This window comes from Salvelinus fontinalis, chromosome 2 (genome assembly GCF_029448725.1).
Source record: "Salvelinus fontinalis isolate EN_2023a chromosome 2, ASM2944872v1, whole genome shotgun sequence".
Lineage (NCBI taxonomy): Eukaryota > Metazoa > Chordata > Actinopteri > Salmoniformes > Salmonidae > Salvelinus > Salvelinus fontinalis.
This window is the reverse complement of record NC_074666.1, coordinates 82,948,235-82,967,224: the sequence shown is the minus strand read 5'-3', so window position 1 is coordinate 82,967,224 and position 18,990 is coordinate 82,948,235. Positions and strand designations below refer to the sequence as shown.

The following is an 18,990-nucleotide window of genomic DNA, read 5'->3' as shown; positions in this document are numbered from 1 at the left end:
TATTTTAATATGTGAAATACTGGTGAGGTATGTAATGCTACCATTTTCTGTCCTGTCAACACATTTAAGTAATGCATGACTAAGTGATATGTTCTTTGTGAAGTCTATGTTCAATCGGTGGCAGCAGTGTAATATGGCCTCGGTTGAACCTGGCAATGGGCCATCACTTCACCAGGTGAAGCCAATGAGGGAGGAGAGCCCAGCTCAAGTCGAACAACAATCTGCGCCACTCCCTTATGTTGTCAATAAGGCAGCATGATCCATCGTTCAGAAACATCTCTTTAACATAAAATATATGTTCAAATTTTCAAACTAGTTTCATGTGGAAGGCAGATACAATGTTGTCAAAAGCAATCACTTGCAATTGAAAACAGAATCCTACTCATTACTCCACGTGCTGACCTACGTCACTTTTGGTTTGAGCCTGTTTTGAGACGATTTATATTGAACAGAAATATAAACGCAACATTTAAGGTGTTGGTTTCATAAGCTGAATTTTTCCATATGCACAAAAAGCTTCACAAATTTGTTTACATCCCTGTTAGTTGCTTCTTCACCTGTGCGGTCGTCTGAGACCAGCCACCTGGACAACTAATGAAACGGGAGTATTTATGTCTGTAATCAAGCCCTTTTGTGGGGGAAACTAATTCTGATTGGCTGCACCCCTGGCCAGTCATGTGAAATCCGTAGATTAGGGTCTAATGAATGTATTTAAATTGACTAATTTCCCTATATGAACTGTAACGCAGTAAAATCTTTGAAATTGTTGTGTTTATATTTTTGTTCAGTATATAACTATTTTCCTCAACCTAATCATCATAACCTGCTACGTGAATTCTCCTAACCTGTTGCGAAAAGTCAAATCTGACGTTAATTCGACTAAAACTGAGTTTTACGTGCAGCCGGCTAATGCCTGGGAGGCAGCTCGCTTTTCACCCGGTAGAAACTACGCGCGTTGAGCCCGGGTCAGTTTAATAGAATCCTCATTATACAATCGGTCAGTTTAATAGAATCCTCATTATACAGTCTGGGCGAATCAGCTGCGGGCGTCGGTTTTACACTATTTAGTAATCCTGATGTTCTTTGGCTGAAAACGACGGAGATACTACTAATTAAACACACGTGCCGTCTGTCATGCGTGGAAGGGTTCCAAGTGGCTCTGAACCACCTCAGACCTTGTTCGCACGCGGAAGTGTGTGTCCACTTCGAAAAGAGAGAAGGTGCCCTGATTAAAATTCGTAAAATGTGGATCATTGTAGCAATCAGTTGTGCGGCTCTAGCTGCATTCCTATACAAATATGTGTTCCGTACATCCGGACCAAATCCTTTCGATATCGACACTCGTGCGCCGCTTAAACCACTGGTCACCCAAAAGGAGAAAAACAAAGTTCTGAAGCAGGGTGAGTCTCGTGGACACAAGGCTTGACCGATCACCAATGCATGCAGGAAATATCGTTTCCTAGGAATATGTGCGCAAATAGATTTACATTCGAAAGTTGTATCTTGTTGCATAATTAAATTGCTCTGTCGTTCACATGTATTCCAAGAGTATTAGCATTCATTTGAAGTAGGAAAGCAGGTCAGGCAACTATGTCGTCTGTTAGAACCGTTGACATAACGATTTACAATATCCTATGGCTACACTGCTTGTCACCGACGGTACTGCGTCACAAGCTGGCCAAAACTACTGTACTGCACTCGTGACTAAACTCATTTTTTAAATGAAATCCACCCGCACTATATCATGTTTATAACTACTACACAAACACCTGTTTCAGTACCACTAGCTAGGCTTTCATCCAATTTGGGACAGATTTTCATTCGAATATTCAAAAATCTGCATAAAACCACCAGACATGTTTTTCCATCACACTGACTTTTTGCGGATAAAACGCTGTGCGTAATTACGTAGTGCACATAATTAATTTATCGCATAATTCATTTTACCGACACAAAAAGATCCCACCATGTCGAACGAACAAATTCGGTTTGCATTTATGTCTATATAATGGTACTGTATTTTAATGTTTCCATGAAAATTCGGTCGTAACTTTTTTTCATGTGTCAGGTAATTTATCCGCATGAAATGGTTAGATGGAAACGTGGTTATAGGCTGTCTTTGCACAGTCCATGGGATAATATTGCTGGAACACATCGTTATTTGTTTAATGTAAGAAGATTTAACTGTGTTAATTGTATGCTTTTATTACTCTTCCTTACCAGGTTTCTTGGCCAGTAAAGTACCTGAGAAACTAGATGCGATTGTCATTGGAAGTGGAATTGGTGGTCTTGGGGTGGCGGTGCTGCTTGCTAAGGTTGGAAAGCGGGTCCTGGTTCTGGAGCAACATGATCGGGCTGGAGGCTGCTGCCACACCTTTACAGAGAAAGGCTTTGAGTTTGACGTGGGTGAGAAGGCTCTTATCAGTTTACCTTTCCTTACCTAGAAGGCAGCTATCAGTTTACCTTTCCTTACCTAGAAGGCAGCTATCAGTTTACCTTTCCTTACCTAGAAGGCAGCTATCAGTTTACCTTTCCTTACCTAGAAGGCAGCTATCAGTTTACTATTCCTTACTAAATGTGGTAGATACCTTCCTTTACTCAGAAGTGGAAGTGGTAGTGGTGACGAACCTAGTCTATTTCTGTTGTTGAACTAAACCAGGGATGGGCAACTTTTTGATGGTGGTGGGGTTCTTCATACCTACATCAGATACCCACACATGCCCTAGCCTTTTGAGGGCCCCAAGTAAAATTTCCCTGCACATTTTAGAGCCCTCCCCCTCTTGACAGCGAAAAGAGAAAAAATGAAATTTTCCTGCAGTTCCTACACGTTTTGCCATGGGGCATAGAGAAAAATGGCACCTTATGTATTCTACTATTCCAACTTTCAACAGTAAGTTGAGACCCTGAATGAGTTCCTAAAAAAACTGACCGCATGTCCTGACCACATGTCCTGGGCTGACCCTAGCCTGGTTCTGTCTCAACAACAAAACAATTGTGAGTTTGTGTCTAAGTGTGAAACACTGTAAATGCAAACTATGTATCAATAATACTGTGTCTTATAAGCCCATGTGATGTGAGCTAGACATCCTAAATATATAAGACAATCTAATAATAAAATACATCTATCAATCATGCCTCCATCTCAGGTATCCACTACATCGGGGACCTGTTGGAACATAAGCCATTCCGCTGCATGCTTGACCAGCTCACCAATGGTCAGCTGCAGTGGCAGCCGCTGGACAACCCATTTGACCAGGTGGTGCTGGGCCCTCCTGGAAACAGGCGCACCTACCCCATCTACAGCGGCAGGAACCGTTTCCCTGACGAGCTGAAGAAGTTATTTCCTGGGGAGGAGGCGGCCATCGATGAGTACATGAGGCTGGTCAAGGTATGGTGCTGTTACATGATGTCATCAATAACTTCATACCGTAGACATCAGTTGACAAGCGCTTGAATGGAACAGTAATGGTGATTGTTTGGTATTTGATGTTTAAGGTCAACTAAGTAATCAGCTGTGCAAGATGAATAGACTACTATGCTGCTGCTTGTGCTAATGTTGCTGCTGTTATTGGAATTTGTGGTTTATGCTGACTGCCTTGTGCTGTTATCTGAGCTCAGAACCTGTTCCCTACTTATTTCAGGGATAGGTTGGGCTCTATGTAGGGAATTGTGAGATTGCACTTTGGCAAAGAGGAGCTACCATCTGGGGACTGGTCTGTTATGTTTGTCATCTGTGTTGAGGGCAAGGGTTGTGGCGTCAAGAGTGTGCAAAGCTGTCATTATGGCAAAGAGTGGCTACTATGAAGAATCTCAAACATAAAATATATTTGGCTGATGGTGCCGGAGGGGAAGGCTGCAGTCTTATCGGCTCTTAACCAACCATGCTATTTTGTTTGTTTTTTGCGTTGTTCGTAACTTATTTTGTACCTGATGTTGCTGATACCGTCTCTTATGCCCGAAAAGAGCTTCTGGACTTCAGAACTGCGATTGCTCACCTCAAACTGGACGAAGAGTTCTTCTTCAATGAGTCGGACGGGAGGGATATAATACAGACACCCGACTAGGCCCCCCGTTATTTGCTGGATAAGGAAACGGAGACTTCGCAATAAGAGATCAGGGTGCCTTGTGAGCATCAGGGGGCGAGTGGCTAATCTGACGTTGCCTTCCATCCTGCTAGCTAACGTTCAATCGCTGGAAAATAAATGGGACGAACTGAAAGCACGTTTATCCTACCAACGGGCTGAACGACGACATTAAGAACATACAGCTGGTGGGTTATACACTCTATCGGCAGAACAGAACACCAGCCCCTGGCAAGACACGGGGCCGGGGCCTACGCATTTATGTGAACAACAGCTGGTGCACGATATCGAAGGAAGTCTCAAGGTTTTGCTCGTCTGAGGTAGTGTGGTCTACAGCTTATCATGAGATACTCTATCTACCTAGAGTGTTCATCTGCATTTATTGTAGCTGTCTACATACCACCACAGACCGATGCTGGCACTAAAACCGCACTCCATGAGCTGTATACCGCTAAAAGCAAACAGGAAAACACTCACCCAGCGGCGGCGCTCCTAGGGGCCGAGGACTTTAATGCAGGGAAACTTAAATCAGTTTTACCAAAGCATGTTAAATGTGCAACCAGAGGGAAAAAATTCTAGACCACCTTTACTCCACACACAGAGACGCGTACAAAGCTCTCCCTCGCCATCCATTTGGCAAATTTGACCATAATTCTATCCTCCTGATTCCTGATTACAAACAAAAATTGAAGCAGGAAGCACCAGTGACTCGGTCTATTTAAAAAGTGGTCAGATGAAACAGATGCTAAACTACTGGACTGTTTTGCTAGCACAGACTGGAATATATTCCGGAATTCTTCCGATGGCATTGAGTACACCACATCAGTCACTGGCTTCATCAATAAGTGCATCGAGGATGTACAGGAAAAGGAGGACCGAGCACGCCCCCATTCTCATCGACGAGGCTGTAGTTGAGCAGATTGAGAGCTTCAAGTTCCTTGCCGTCCACATCACCAACAAAATAACATGGTCCAAGCACACCAAGACAGTTGTGAAGAGGGCATGACAAAACCTATTCCCCCTCAGGAGACTGAAAAGATTTGGCATGGGTCCTCAGATCCTCAAAAAGTTCTACAGCTGCACCATTGAGAGCATCCTGACGGGTTGCATCACTGCCTGGTATGGCAACTGCTCAGCATCCGACCGCAAGACACTACAGGGGGTAGTGCGTATGGCCCAGTACATCACCGGGGCCAAGCTTCCTGCCATCCAGGACCTTTATACCAGGCGGTGTCAGAGGAAGGCCCTAAAAATTGTCAAAGACTCCACGCACCCCAGTCAGACTGTTCTCTCTGCTACAGCACGGCAAGCGGTACCGGAGTGCCAAGTCTGTCCAAAAGGATCCTAAACAGCTTCTACCCCCAAGCTATAAGACTCCTGAACATCTAATCAAACGGCTTCTCAGACTATTTGCATTGCCCCCCCCCCCCCCCCCCCCCCCGGAACGCTGCTGCTACTCTGTTTATTATCTATGCATAATCACTTTAATAACTCTACATACATATTACCTCGACACCGGTGCCCTGCACATTAACTCTGTACCGGTACCCCCTGTATATAGCCCTGCTATTGTTATTTACTCTTTAATAATTTGTAATCATACCTTTTGGGGGGGGGGGGGGGGGGGGGGGAATATTTTCTTAACTGCATTGTTGGTTAAGGGCTTGTAAGTAAGCATTTCACTGTAAGGTGAAGGCTGTATTCGGTGCATGTGACAAATAACATTTGATTTGTTTAATACTTTTTTTGCTTACTACATGATTCCATATGTGTTATTTCATAGTTTTGATGTCTTCACTATTATTCTACAATGTAGACAATGGTCAAAATAAAGAAGCACTTTTGAATGAGTAGGTGTGTCCAAACTTGTGACTGGTGCTGTATGTATTCCATCTACAGAAAGCAGGACACAACATTTGGTTCCTGGGTCTGCTGAAGCTCATTCCTCTCCCCCTGGCCAAGTTCCTGGTGTACACGGGCCTGGCCAATCGTCTGTCATTCTTCTTCCGCATGGCGTCTCGCAGCGTGACAGAGGTGGTCAACGAGCTGACTAAGAACAATGACCTCAGGGTCATCTTCAGCTACATCTTTGGCACTTACGGTAGGGTAGAGAGCTGTAGTTCCTGATAGTGGAGAGTATAACCACTGCCATCTCCCTATTCCCTATGTGGTTCACTCATTTGTGCCATTTGGGGGGGGACACATTCTCTCCACGTGGACCAAATTAATTGCATCTCTTTTTGTAGTGTGTTTGGTTTTATAGGACTCCATTTTGTTGTGTAACTGCAGGTAACATGCCCAAGGATGCCAGCTTCTCCATGCACAGCCTGATGGTCTGCCACTACCTGACTGGCGCCTGGTACCCAATAGGAGGAGCCAGTGAGATCGCCTACCACATGATCCCTATCGTTGAGAAAGCCGGGGGGGCCGTGCTCGTCCGCGCCCCAGTCAACCGCGTCCTGTTCAACGACAACAAGGAGGCTATTGGTGAATAGGACTTGGATGAAAGATGAATTGATTGATCACACAGATGGTCAGATTTGACCACCTCTGGTTCCCATGGTTTCAGGTGTGAGCGTGATGAAGGGTCAGGAGGAGATCCATGTGCATGCTCCAATGGTCATCTCCAACGCTGGCATCTTCAACACCTACCAGCAGCTGCTGCCTAAGGAACTCCAGGCCATGCCAGGTGGGTGAGGGTATTAAACATTTACATTACATTTACATTTAAGTCATTTAGCAGACGCTCTTATCCAGAGCGACTTACAAATTGGTGCATTCACCTTATGACATCCAGTGGAACAGCCACTTTACAATAGTGCATCTAGATCATTTTAAGGGGGGGGGGGGGGGCAGAAGGATTGCTTTATCCTAGGTATTCCTTGAAGAGGTGGGGTTTCAGGTGTCTCCGGAAGGTGGTGATTGACTCCGCTGTCCTGGCGTCGTGAGGGAGTTTGTTCCACCATTGGGGTGCCAGAGCAGCGAACAGTTTTGACTGGGCTGAGCGGGAACTGTACTTCCTCAGTGGTAGGGAGGCGAGCAGGCCAGAGGTGGATGAACGCAGTGCCCTTGTTTGGGTGTAGGGCCTGATCAGAGCCTGAAGGTACTGAGGTGCCGTTCCCCTCACAGCTCCGTAGGCAAGCACCATGGTCTTGTAGCGGATGCGAGCTTCAACTGGAAGCCAGTGGAGAGAGCGGAGGAGCGGGGTGACGTGAGAGAACTTGGGAAGGTTGAACACCAGACGGGCTGCGGCGTTCTGGATGAGTTGTAGGGGTTTAATGGCACAGGCAGGGAGCCCAGCCAACAGCGAGTTGCAGTAATCCAGACGGGAGATGACAAGTGCCTGGATTAGGACCTGCGCCGCTTCCTGTGTGAGGCAGGGTCGTACTCTGCGGATGTTGTAGAGCATGAACCTACAGGAACGGGCCACCGCCTTGATGTTGGTGGAGAACGACAGGGTGTTGTCCAGGATCACGCCAAGGTTCTTAGCGCTCTGGGAGGAGGACACAATGGAGTTGTCAACCGTGATGGCGAGATCATGGAACGGACAGTCCTTCCCCGGGAGGAAGAGCAGCTCCGTCTTGCCGAGGTTCAGCTTGAGGTGGTGATCCGTCATCCACACTGATATGTCTGCCAAACATGCAGAGATGCGATTCGCCACCTGGTCATCAGAAGGGGGAAAGGAGAAGATTAATTGTGTGTCGTCTGCATAGCAATGATAGGAGAGACCATGTGAGGTTATGACAGAGCCAAGTGACTTGGTGTATAGCGAGAATAGGAGAGGGCCTAGAACAGAGCCCTGGGGGACACCAGTGGTGAGAGCGCGTGGTGAGGAGACAGATTCTCGCCACGCCACCTGGTAGGAGCGACCTGTCAGGTAGGACGCAATCCAAGCGTGGGCCGCGCCGGAGATGCCCAACTCGGAGAGGGTGGAGAGGAGGATCTGATGGTTCACAGTATCGAAGGCAGCCGATAGGTCTAGAAGGATGAGAGCAGAGGAGAGAGAGTTAGCTTTAGCAGTGCGGAGCGCCTCCGTGATACAGAGAAGAGCAGTCTCAGTTGAGTGACTAGTCTTGAAACCTGACTGATTTGGATCAAGAAGGTCATTCTGAGAGAGATAGCAGGAGAGCTGGCCAAGGACGGCACGTTCAAGAGTTTTGGAGAGAAAAGAAAGAAGGGATACTGGTCTGTAGTTGTTGAGATCGGAGGGATCGAGTGTAGGTTTTTTCAGAAGGGGTGCAACTCTCGCTCTCTTGAAGACGGAAGGGACGTAGCCAGCGGTCAGGGATGAGTTGATGAGCGAGGTGAGGTAAGGTAGAAGGTCTCCGGAAATGGTCTGGAGAAGAGAGGAGGGGATAGGGTCAAGCGGGCAGGTTGTTGGGCGGCCGGCCGTCACAAGACGCGAGATTTCATCTGGAGAGAGAGGGGAGAAAGAGGTCAAAGCACAGGGTTGGGCAGTGTGAGCAGAACCAGCGGTGTCGTTTGACTTAGCAAACGAGGATCGGATGTCGTCGACCTTCTTTTCAAAATGGTTGACGAAGTCGTCTGCAGAGAGGGAGGAGGGGGGGGGGAGGGGGAGGAGGATTCAGGAGGGAGGAGAAGGTGGCAAAGAGCTTCCTAGGGTTAGAGGCAGATGCTTGGAATTTAGAGTGGTAGAAAGTGGCTTTAGCAGCAGAGACAGAAGAGGAAAATGTAGAGAGGAGGGAGTGAAAGGATGCCAGGTCCGCAGGGAGGCGAGTTTTCCTCCATTTCCGCTCGGCTGCCCGGAGCCCTGTTCTGTGAGCTCGCAATGAGTCGTCGAGCCACGGAGCGGGAGGGGAGGACCGAGCCGGCCTGGAGGATAGGGGACATAGAGAGTCAAAGGATGCAGAAAGGGAGGAGAGGAGGGTTGAGGAGGCAGAATCAGGAGATAGGTTGGAGAAGGTTTGGGCAGAGGGAAGAGATGATAGGATGGAAGAGGAGAGAGTAGCGGGGGAGAGAGAGCGGAGGTTGGGACGGCGCGATACCATCCGAGTAGGGGCAGTGTGGGAAGTGTTGGATGAGAGCGAGAGGGAAAAGGATACAAGGTAGTGGTCGGAGACTTGGAGGGGAGTTGCAATGAGGTTAGTGGAAGAACAGCATCTAGTAAAGATGAGGTCAAGCGTATTGCCTGCCTTGTGAGTAGGGGGGGAAGGTGAGAGGGTGAGGTCAAAAGAGGAGAGGAGTGGAAAGAAGGAGGCAGAGAGGAATGAGTCAAAGGTAGACATGGGGAGGTTAAAGTCACCCAGAACTGTGAGAGGTGAGCCGTCCTCAGGAAAGGAGCTTATCAAGGCATCAAGCTCATTGATGAACTCTCCAAGGGAACCTGGAGGGCGATAAATGATAAGGATGTTAAGCTTGAAAGGGCTGGTAACTGTGACAGCATGGAATTCAAAGGAGGCGATAGACAGATGGGTAAGGGGAGAAAGAGAGAATGACCACTTGGGAGAGATGAGGATCCCGGTGCCACCACCCCGCTGACCAGACGGTCTCGGGGTGTGCGAGAACACGTGGGCAGACGAAGAGAGAGCAGTAGGAGTAGCAGTGTTATCTGTGGTGAGCCATGTTTCCGTCAGTGCCAGGAAGTCGAGGGACTGGAGGGACGCATAGGCTGAGATGAGCTCTGCCTTGTTGGCCGCAGATCGGCAGTTCCAGAGGCTACCGGAGACCTGGAACTCCACGTGGGTCGTGCGGGCTGGGACCACCAGGTTAGGGTGGGCGCGGCCACGCGGTGTGAAGCGTTTGTATGGTCTGTGCAGAGAGGAGAGAACAGGGATAGACAGACACATGGTTGACAGGCTACAGAAGAGGCTACGCTAATGCAAAGGAGATTAGAATGACAAGTGGGCTACACGTCTCGAATGTTCAGAAAGTTAAGCTTACGTTGCAAAAAAAATAAAAATAAAATACAAGATCTTATTGACTAAAATGATATAGTACTGCTGGCTGGTGAAGTAGCCTGGCTAGCAGTGGCTACGTTGTTGAAAGTGAAGCTGGCTAGGTAACCTCGACAATTTCACTAAATTTCTCTAAACTACACAATTATCGTGGATACAAGGACAGCAAAGACAACTAGCTAACACTACGCTAATCAAGTCGTTCCGTTGTAATGTAAGTTTCTACAGTGCTGCTATTCGGTAGAAGTTGGCTAGCTAGCAGCGTTGGCTAGGTAGGAGGACGACAGCGCGGCAGGCGAAAAAATAGCTGGCTAGCTAACCGATAATTACTCAAAGCTACACAATTATCTTAGATACAAAGATAGCAGAGAAAACTATGTAGCTAGCTAACACTACACAAGTCAAGTCGTTCCGTTGTAATGTAATCGTTTCTACAGTGCTGCTAATTGGTGGCTAGCTGGCTAGCTAGCAGGGTTTACTACGTTACGTTACGTTAGGGCGAGAATACCTGGCTAGCGAACCTCAGCGAACCTTGATAACTACACAATTATCACCGATACAGAGACGGCTATGTAGCCAGCTAAGTAGCTAGCTAAGATCGAACAAATGCAAATCAAAGATAGCAAAGACAACTGTGTAGTCAGCCAACACTACACTGATCAAGTCGTTACGTTGTAATGCACTCGTTTCTACAATGCTGCTATTCGGTGGCAAGCTGGCTAGGTAGCCGTGTTGGCTACGTTGCGTTACGTTGGGGCGAAAATAGCTGGCTGGCGAACCTCAATAACTACACAATTATGTTTGATGCAAAGACGGCTATGTAGCTAGCTAAGATCAACCAAATCAAACCGTTGTACTGTAATGAAATGAAAATCAGACCGTTGTACTATAATGAAATGTAATGAAAAGTTATACGGTAGACGGTGGACGTTTGCTAGCTGCTGGGCTACGATAGGCGACGAAATACGATAAATACGCAATTATCTTTTATACACAGACGGCTAAGTAGCTAGCTAAGAAGAAATTGCTAAGGTTAGACAAATTAAACCGTTGGAATATAATGAAATGTAATACAATGTAATGAAAATTTATACTACCTGCAGAGCGAATGCAAATGCGACCGCTCGCTCCAAAAGTGTATGTTCAATGTTCAGTGTATGTTCAAGATGTCTGCGTTTAAAAAGACTGAATTGTTAGTTGACACTTGTCTATATAATGTTTCTTTGATCTTGTGATGCCTAATCATTAATGATGTACCAGTTCACCACTGGGCATCGGTCCCTGGTTCAAATGTTTAAAAGATCTGTGCATCGAGACCCCAAACTGATCCAAATGTAGCATGCATCGGTCAGAAAATCGATTAAAATGTTATAAATTGCAGGTACAGCAATTTTTTGGGGGTTCAAATGACTTTCTTTCTACCTTCCGAAAATACCTCATCTTTTGTCACACTTGTTTCCTCTCCTTCAGTGTCAAACTAAGCGTGGAATTATGTTGAGTCATTGATCTTCAAGTCATTTTTCAAGTCATATTTAACAACCCCAGGCAATGTCAGTAGCCTAGTTAAACTGCACGCTGTCTATAGCTTTGCGCGCTGACCAATGAGAGGTAGGCCTATTCCTAATCATACACCATAGACCTATACATCACTTACACACACACACAGCTCCATCAGCTGCAGATTTGAATTTCAAAGGAATGTGTTTATGAAACAAATGGTAGTGTACCGAACCGCATCGATTTGTTCCTCTAATCAAACCAAATCATTTCAAACTAAAACTTAGCGTGTCGGAGCCCATGTATCTTTGATACATATAGAATCTTCTTGAAAAGGAAAGATTCACATCCCTACTAATCATGAATGTTGTATGATCTTGCGATGCCCTGCAGCCATCCAGAAGCAGCTTGGTATGATGAAAAGTGGGGCGGGAGGTCTGAGCATCTTCCTGGGCCTGACAGGAACCAAGGAGGACCTGGGCCTCAAAGCAGACAACTACTGGATCTTCACGGAGCACAACATGGATGAACTGTAGGTCCTTCCTCTCTTTGTTTAACCCTAAATATTTGACGTGTCCCCGTAGGCCCCACTGTCTAATGACTTGTCTATTAATTTTAATTTACACCTTATTTGTCCTTATTAACATATATCTGATGTGTTTCATAGGCATACATTGTGGTGTGGACTTTGAGAGAGAAGTGTATTAATGTGACATTACATAACCTACGGTACATGAGACTGATAGACTCACTATGTAGTCGCATATTATGTATTTCACTACCTTTTACTGTGTGCATCAAAGATTGTGCTGTTACAGTAATCTGTTTGGTATAAACTAAAATGTGGTGGTGTCAAAATAGATAGTATCAGTTCACACTCACCACTACACTAATTTCACATGTTTGGAACCTCAATAGATATTCACTGTTTAACAAGCACGGTCTACAGTGCATTCGGAAAGTATTCAGACCCCTTCACTTTTTCCACATTTTGTTACGTTACAGCTTTATTCTAAAATGTAGAAAATATTTTTTTCCCTCATCAAGCTACACACTATACCCCATAATGATAAGTGAAAAAGGGGTTTTAGAATTTTTTGCAAAAGTATTATTATTTACATAAGTATTCAGACCCTTCGCTATGAGACTCGAAATTGAGCTCAGGTGCATCCTGTTTCCATTGATCATCCTTGTGATGTTTCTACAACATGATTGGAGTCCACCTATAAGGTCCCACAGTTGACAGTGCATGTCAGAGCAAAACCCAAGCCATGAGGTCGAAGATATTGTCCGTAGAGCTCCGAGACAGTATTGTGTCGAGGCACAGTTCTGGGGAAGGGTACCAAAAAATGTATGCAGTATTGGGAGGTGACCAAAACCTGATGGTCACTCTGACAGAGCTCCAGAGTTCCTCTGTGGAGTTTGGAGAACCTTCCAGAAACACAACCATCTCTGCAGCACTCCATCAATCAGGCTTTTTTTGGGTAGAGTGGCCAGACGGAAACCACTCCTCTGTAAAAGGCACATGACAGCCCGCTTGGAGTTTGCCAAAAGGCACCGAAAGGTCTCTGACCATGCCAAGCGTCACATCTGGAGGAAACCAGGCACCGCTCATCACCTGAAAAATGAACGGAGCAAAGTACAGAGGTCTTTGATTTAAAACAACCTGCTCAGGACCTCAGACTAGGGCGACGGTTCCCCTTACAACAGGACAACGACCCTAAGCGCACAGCCAAGATGACACAGGAGTGGCTTCGGGACAAGTCTCTGAATATCCTTGAGTGGCCCAGCCAGAGCCCAACCTTGAACCCGATCAAACATTTCTGGAGAGACCTGAAAATAGCTGTGAAGCGACGCTCCCCATCCAACCTGACCGAGCTTGAGAGGATCTACAGAGAACAATGGGAGAAACTCTCCAAATACATGTGCCAAGCTTGTAGTGTCATACCCAAGAAGACTCGAGGCTGTCAAAGGTGCTTCCACAAAGTACTGATTAAAAGGGTCTGAATACTATGTAAAGGTAATATTTTTTTTATATAAATACATTTGCAAACATAACAAAAATAACGTTTTTGCTTTGTCATTATGGGGTATTGTGTGTAGAGTGATGAGGGGGGAAAAACAATTGAATACATTTTAGAATAAGGCCACGTAACAAAATGTGGAAGAAGTGAAGTGGTCTGAATACTTTCCGAATGCACTGTATATGTGCATCAGAATCTGAGAAGGGTGAAGTGTTCTCCACTGTAGTGTTAAAGAGCCTACAGTATCTTACTAAACCCATTATCTGGATGTTACAGGGTTGAGACCTATCTGAAGGGGAACAGGGAGGAGTCAGCGAAAAGTGTTCCCATCCTCTTTGTGGCCTCTCCATCAGCCAAAGATCCCACCTGGGAGGAACGATCACCAGGTACAGAAACCAGACTAGTGTTAGCACGGATTCACCATAATAAATGATTTCATAATTTTTATCCTTGGAAATGTATCAGCCACTGACTGACTGACTTATTTAAACCCTTGGCTCCTATATGGAGTATAAATCATTGACTAATGTCCTACATCATACTCACTTCCGAGGCAAGTTGTACCAGTTGAGGCTGCTCTCGCCTGGACGTCTCTCCTCCAGGTTGTCCCTTGTCCCCTGAGGGTTGCCGTGTCGGATGTTTGGCCTAGTTCTAGTTTTATTCCTGATGTGAGACTGTCTTTTGTTCTTTTTTATGACATGTTTTATTTACTTAATGGAAACACAGACAAGACAACAGTTGGAACAAAATACTAAAGACTACATACAACAGGATTCTGTAGTTTTCTATTAGATGGTTGCTGGTTGGTTAATAGATGGTTGGTCTGTCCAGGCTATCAAATGCCTTTTCACACTATTAAGTTGATTTGTTCCATTCTATTGACTGTCCAATGTTAATGCGTTTGTGTTCCTGAACCCAGCCTGCTGGTCTCTGATCTACACCATACAAAAACATTTTGTCATTTAGATTCTTGGAAGTGCACACAACTACAATATCTGATGCCATCCGAATGAAGGCTGAACAGACATGTTTCAACCCCCTTTCTTTTCCCATTCTTCACAGGCAAGTCCACCCTGAGTCTGGTAAGCTTTGCTAACTATGAGTGGTTTGAGGAGTGGAAGGATGACAAGGTGACCAACAGAGGGACTGATTACAAGGAGCTGAAGCAGATATTCTGTGACTCGATTCTGGAGGTGGTGATGAGTGTCTTCCCCAAGATTACCAGGGACAAGGTAGAGCATTGGGCCCATTCATACTTAACTCTGGTTGACTGCTTTTTCCAGGAAACCAGCATCTCTATGGAGGATGCACTAGTAAGCTGTAACATGGACACACTTCCTTTCAATTTTGACAAATGGTGTAACTTAATACCTCGATGGAAACATACGTCTCTCTCGGTCTGTCTTTAGGTTGAGTTCATCGAGGCTGGAACTCCCATAACAAACACACACTACATTGGAGCCCCGAAAGGGGAGATCTATGGAGCAGACCATGGCACAGCTCGTTTCAGCGCTGAGTGCAATGCCACCGTGAGGCCCCAGACACCCCTGAAGAACCTTTACCTCACAGGTCAGAAACTTCTACGGCTGATGGGGTCCAAGGATATATCATAGAGAAGCTATATGTCTATGTTTTCGATAGGCTAACTAATGGCTTAGCAGTTGGATAAGTCATACGTTTAACTTCAGTATTAAAGGTCTATATTGGCTCTGGTTTCTACTGCACGTTGATGTTCTTGTGTTTGTGTTCTGTGTACAGGTCAGGATGTGTTTGTGTGTGGCTTTGCTGGTGCACTGGCTGGGGCTCTCACCTGTGGTTCTGTCATCCTCAACCGTAACCTGCACCTGGATACCATTGCTCTGGCCAAGAAGACCAAACGTGTCGACACTAAGAAGTTGAAGTAACACGCTACCACCTCCCTCAACCCATTGTTGCGCCGGGTGAAGTTTCCCTTAAGTACAGATCTAGGATCAACTTCCTCTCCCCCAATCCATATTATTGGGGGAAAATGCCCAAGATCAGCATCTAGGGGCAACTTCATCCTACTCCACCCAACTCACCAAAGCTACAATAACACAAGCCCAGGGACAGGCTTCAATCTCTGGTCCTACAATCAACACAGTGAACAGATGCCTCAAGATGGTTACTGTGTGTTTGAGTGTGTAACTATTCTTATCAATGAGTGTAGAGAACTCTGCTCTCTCTCACTTAAGGGAAAACAAAATTGAAAGGTCGAGGAATCTTTCAATCAAATGTATTTTATAAAGCCCTTCTTACATCAGCTGATGTCAAAGTGCTGTATAGAAACCCAGCCTAAAACCCCAAATAGCAAGCAATGCAGGTGTAGAAGCACGGTGACTAGGAAAAACTCCCTAGAAAGGCCAGAACCTAGGCAGAAATCTAGAGAGGAACCATGCTATGAGGGGTGGGCAGTCCTCTTCTGGCTGTGCCCGGTGGAGATTTATTAAAAAACATGAGCTGGCGCACACCCCAAAAAATGTGTTTGTGTTGAGGTGCTGACTAACGGTGAATAAACTATTTTTTTTAAAGTCGCACACTCCATGTATAAACTCCCAGCAATTTAATGGGTATTTACCAAAGTTTCGCCATCACTGTGCCTTCCTCATGGTAGGAAGGCACAGAAACTGTTAAAAAAAAAAATGTGTTTATTGCATAGTAAATATATTATGCTATTATCATAGAAAAATAATTGAATATTATACTTCATATTAGCATCGACAATACATTATTGTTTAATTCAATTTCACATAATTGTTTTGTATTTAATTTCATATTTGTTACATGTAATCTTTTGGTTCAATCTGAATGTATAATGAGCGTCATCAACAGGGAACATATTAGGTGTACGCTAATAAGCTGTAGAAAGAATATATCAATTTACAAGACTTGTTCATAAAAGAAAGAATTGTTCATAAGGGCCTGAGATCAAAGTCAATATTCAGACCACTAGGGATCAATGTTTTTAGACAGGATATCCAGTAAGCCTCCCTTTGTAGTAGTAGGATCTCGATGTTATCTCCTCTCCTTGGTAGAGCAACATGCTCAATGCTTGTGCATTTTGAGGGAGGAGATTGGATGGTTAGCTTCAACAAAGTGAGCTGCTACTGGATAGTCAGTGTTCTTCCATCTGATTGCGCTGCGGTGTTCAGCTATGCGTTTTAATTGTCTTTTCGTTTGTCCGACTTAGGCTTTTCCACATGAACAGGTGATGAGTTTGGAATTCATTTAGTTCCTGCTGACTTTCTTCCCAGAGCACAAAGACATAATCTATGTATCTCTTCCATAGGAGTATTTTAGAAAGTAAGGGGTGTGTCTGTTTTATAAAGAAGTGCTTCTTCAAATTGTCCCACATACAGGTTTGCATAGTGAGGGGGGGAGGGAGAGTCTCTGCTGAAGGAAGTGTTGCAGCACCTGCAAGCCTCCAGTGTGTGGGATGTTAGTGTACAAGCTCTCCACATCAAAAGTGGCCAGTAGGGTGCCCTCTAGTATCCTTCCTAAGCCCTCTATCAATGAGACCATGTGACTAGTGTCTGACATACGATGGGAGATTCTCACAGAAGAGATAATAACAGAACATTGCCAAGATGTTCATAGATGACGAGCAAGGTCAAGTAATAATAATCACAGTGGTTGTAGAGGGTGCAACAGGTCAGCACCTCAGGAGTAAATGTCAGTTGGCTTTTCATAGTCGATCATTCAGAGTATCTCTACCGCACCTGCTGTCTCTAAAGAGTTGAAAACAGCAGGTCTGGGACAAGGTAGCATGTCCAGTGAACAGGTCAAGGTTCCATAGCCGCAGGCAGAACAGTTGAAACTGTAGCAGCAGCACAACCAGGTGGACAGCAAGGAGTCATCAGGCCAGGTCGGGTTGAGAGAGAGAATATACACACAGGACACTGGAAAAGACAGGAGAAATACTCCAGATATAAGACTGACCCTAGCCCCCCAACGCATAAACTATTACAGCAAAAATACTGGAGGCTGAAACCGGAGGGATTGGGAGACACTGTAGCCCCGTCCACCGATTCTCCCGGACAGGGCCAAACAGGCAGGATATAACCCCACCCACTTTGCAAAAGCACAGCCCCTGCACCACTAGAGGGATATCTTCAACCACCAACTTACAAGGCTGAGTATAGCCCACGAAGATCTCCTCCACACTATGAACCCGAGGTGGGGCGCTAACCCGGACGGGAAGATCACGTCAGTTACTCAACCCTCCTAGGGACGGCATGGAAGAGCACCAGTAAGCCAGTGACTCAGCCCCTGTAATAGGGTTTGAGGCAGAGAATCCCAGTGGAGAAAGGGGAACCGGCCAGGCATAGACAGCAAGGGAGGTTTGTTGCTCCAGTGCCTTTCCGTTTACCTTCACACTCCTGAGCCAGACTACACTCAATCATAGGACCTACTGAAGAGATGAGTCCTCAATAAAGACTTAAAGGTCAAGACTGTGTCTGCGTCTCTCACGTGGATAGGCAGACCATTCCATACAAATGGAGCTCTATAGGAGAAAGCCCTGCCTCTAGCTGTTTGCTTAGAAATTCTAGAGATAGTAAGGAGGCCTGCGTCTTGTGACCATAGCGTACGTGTAGGTATATACGGCAGGACCAAATCAGAACGATGGGTAGGAGCAAGCCAATGTAATGCTTTGTAGGTTAGCAGTAAAACCTTGAAATCAGCCCTAGCCTTAACAGGAAGCCAGTGTAGGGAGGCTAGCACTGGAGTAATATGATCAGATTTAGGCTAGTTAAGATTCTAGCAGCCGTGTTAAGTACTAACTGAAGTTTATTATGTTCTTTATCTGGGTAGCCGGAAGTTAGAGCATTGCAGTAGTCAAACCTAGAAGTGACAAAAGTAAGGATGAATTTTTCTGCATCATTTTTGGACAGAAAGTTTCAGATTTTTGCAATGTTACGTAGATGTAAAAAAGCTGTCCTTGAAACAGTCTTGATATGTTCGTCAAAAGCGAGATCAGGGTCCAGAGTAACGCTGAGGTCCTTCAGTTTTATTTGAGACGACTGTACAACCATCAAGATTAATTGTCAGATTCAGAAGAAGATATCTTTGTTTCTTGGGACCTAGAACTATCATCTCTGTTTTGTCCGAGTTTAAAAGTAGAACATTTGCTGCCATCCACTTCCTTATGTCTGAAACACAGGCTTCCAGGGAGGTCAATTTTGGGGCTTCGGCATGTTTCATCGAAATGTACAGCTGTGTGTCGTCCGCATAGCAGTGAAAGTTAACATTATGTTTTCAAATGACACCACCAAGAGGTAAAATATATAGTGGTCCTAAAACGGAGCCTTGAGGAACACTGACATTTACAGGGACAAACTGATATCTTTCCGACAGATAAGATCTAAACCAGGCCAGAACTTGTCCGTGCAGACCAATTTGGGTTTCCAATCTCTCCAAAAGTATTTGGTGATTGATGGTATCAAAAGCAGCACA

The 18,990-nt window shown here is 45.4% G+C and overlaps 1 protein-coding gene across 1 annotated transcript; it reads left to right on the top strand.

Annotated features, from left to right (window-relative positions):
• Positions 1-937: 937 nt before the first annotated feature.
• On the top strand, positions 938-16,070 carry LOC129829101 (all-trans-retinol 13,14-reductase-like). Its single transcript, XM_055890605.1, has 11 exons — positions 938-1,400; positions 2,224-2,406; positions 3,147-3,388; positions 5,982-6,183; positions 6,372-6,569; positions 6,652-6,771; positions 11,888-12,026; positions 13,795-13,904; positions 14,581-14,750; positions 14,928-15,087; positions 15,277-16,070. The coding sequence occupies exons 1-11, from the start codon at positions 1,244-1,246 to the stop codon at positions 15,420-15,422; spliced, it is 1,827 nt and encodes a 608-aa protein (XP_055746580.1). The 5' UTR covers positions 938-1,243; the 3' UTR covers positions 15,423-16,070.
• The last annotated feature ends 2,920 nt before the right edge of the window (positions 16,071-18,990 follow it).

Excerpts from the sequence above, each read along its gene's own strand:
- LOC129829101 (XM_055890605.1), top strand. The coding sequence starts at position 1,244 with ATGTGGATCATTGTAGCAATCAGTTGTGCGGCTCTAGCTGCATTCCTA. Across the intron at positions 6,570-6,651 it reads CGACAACAAGGAGGCTATTG|GTGTGAGCGTGATGAAGGGT; the intron begins GTGAATAGGACT and ends CCATGGTTTCAG. Across the intron at positions 14,751-14,927 it reads CCAAGATTACCAGGGACAAG|GTTGAGTTCATCGAGGCTGG; the intron begins GTAGAGCATTGG and ends GTCTGTCTTTAG.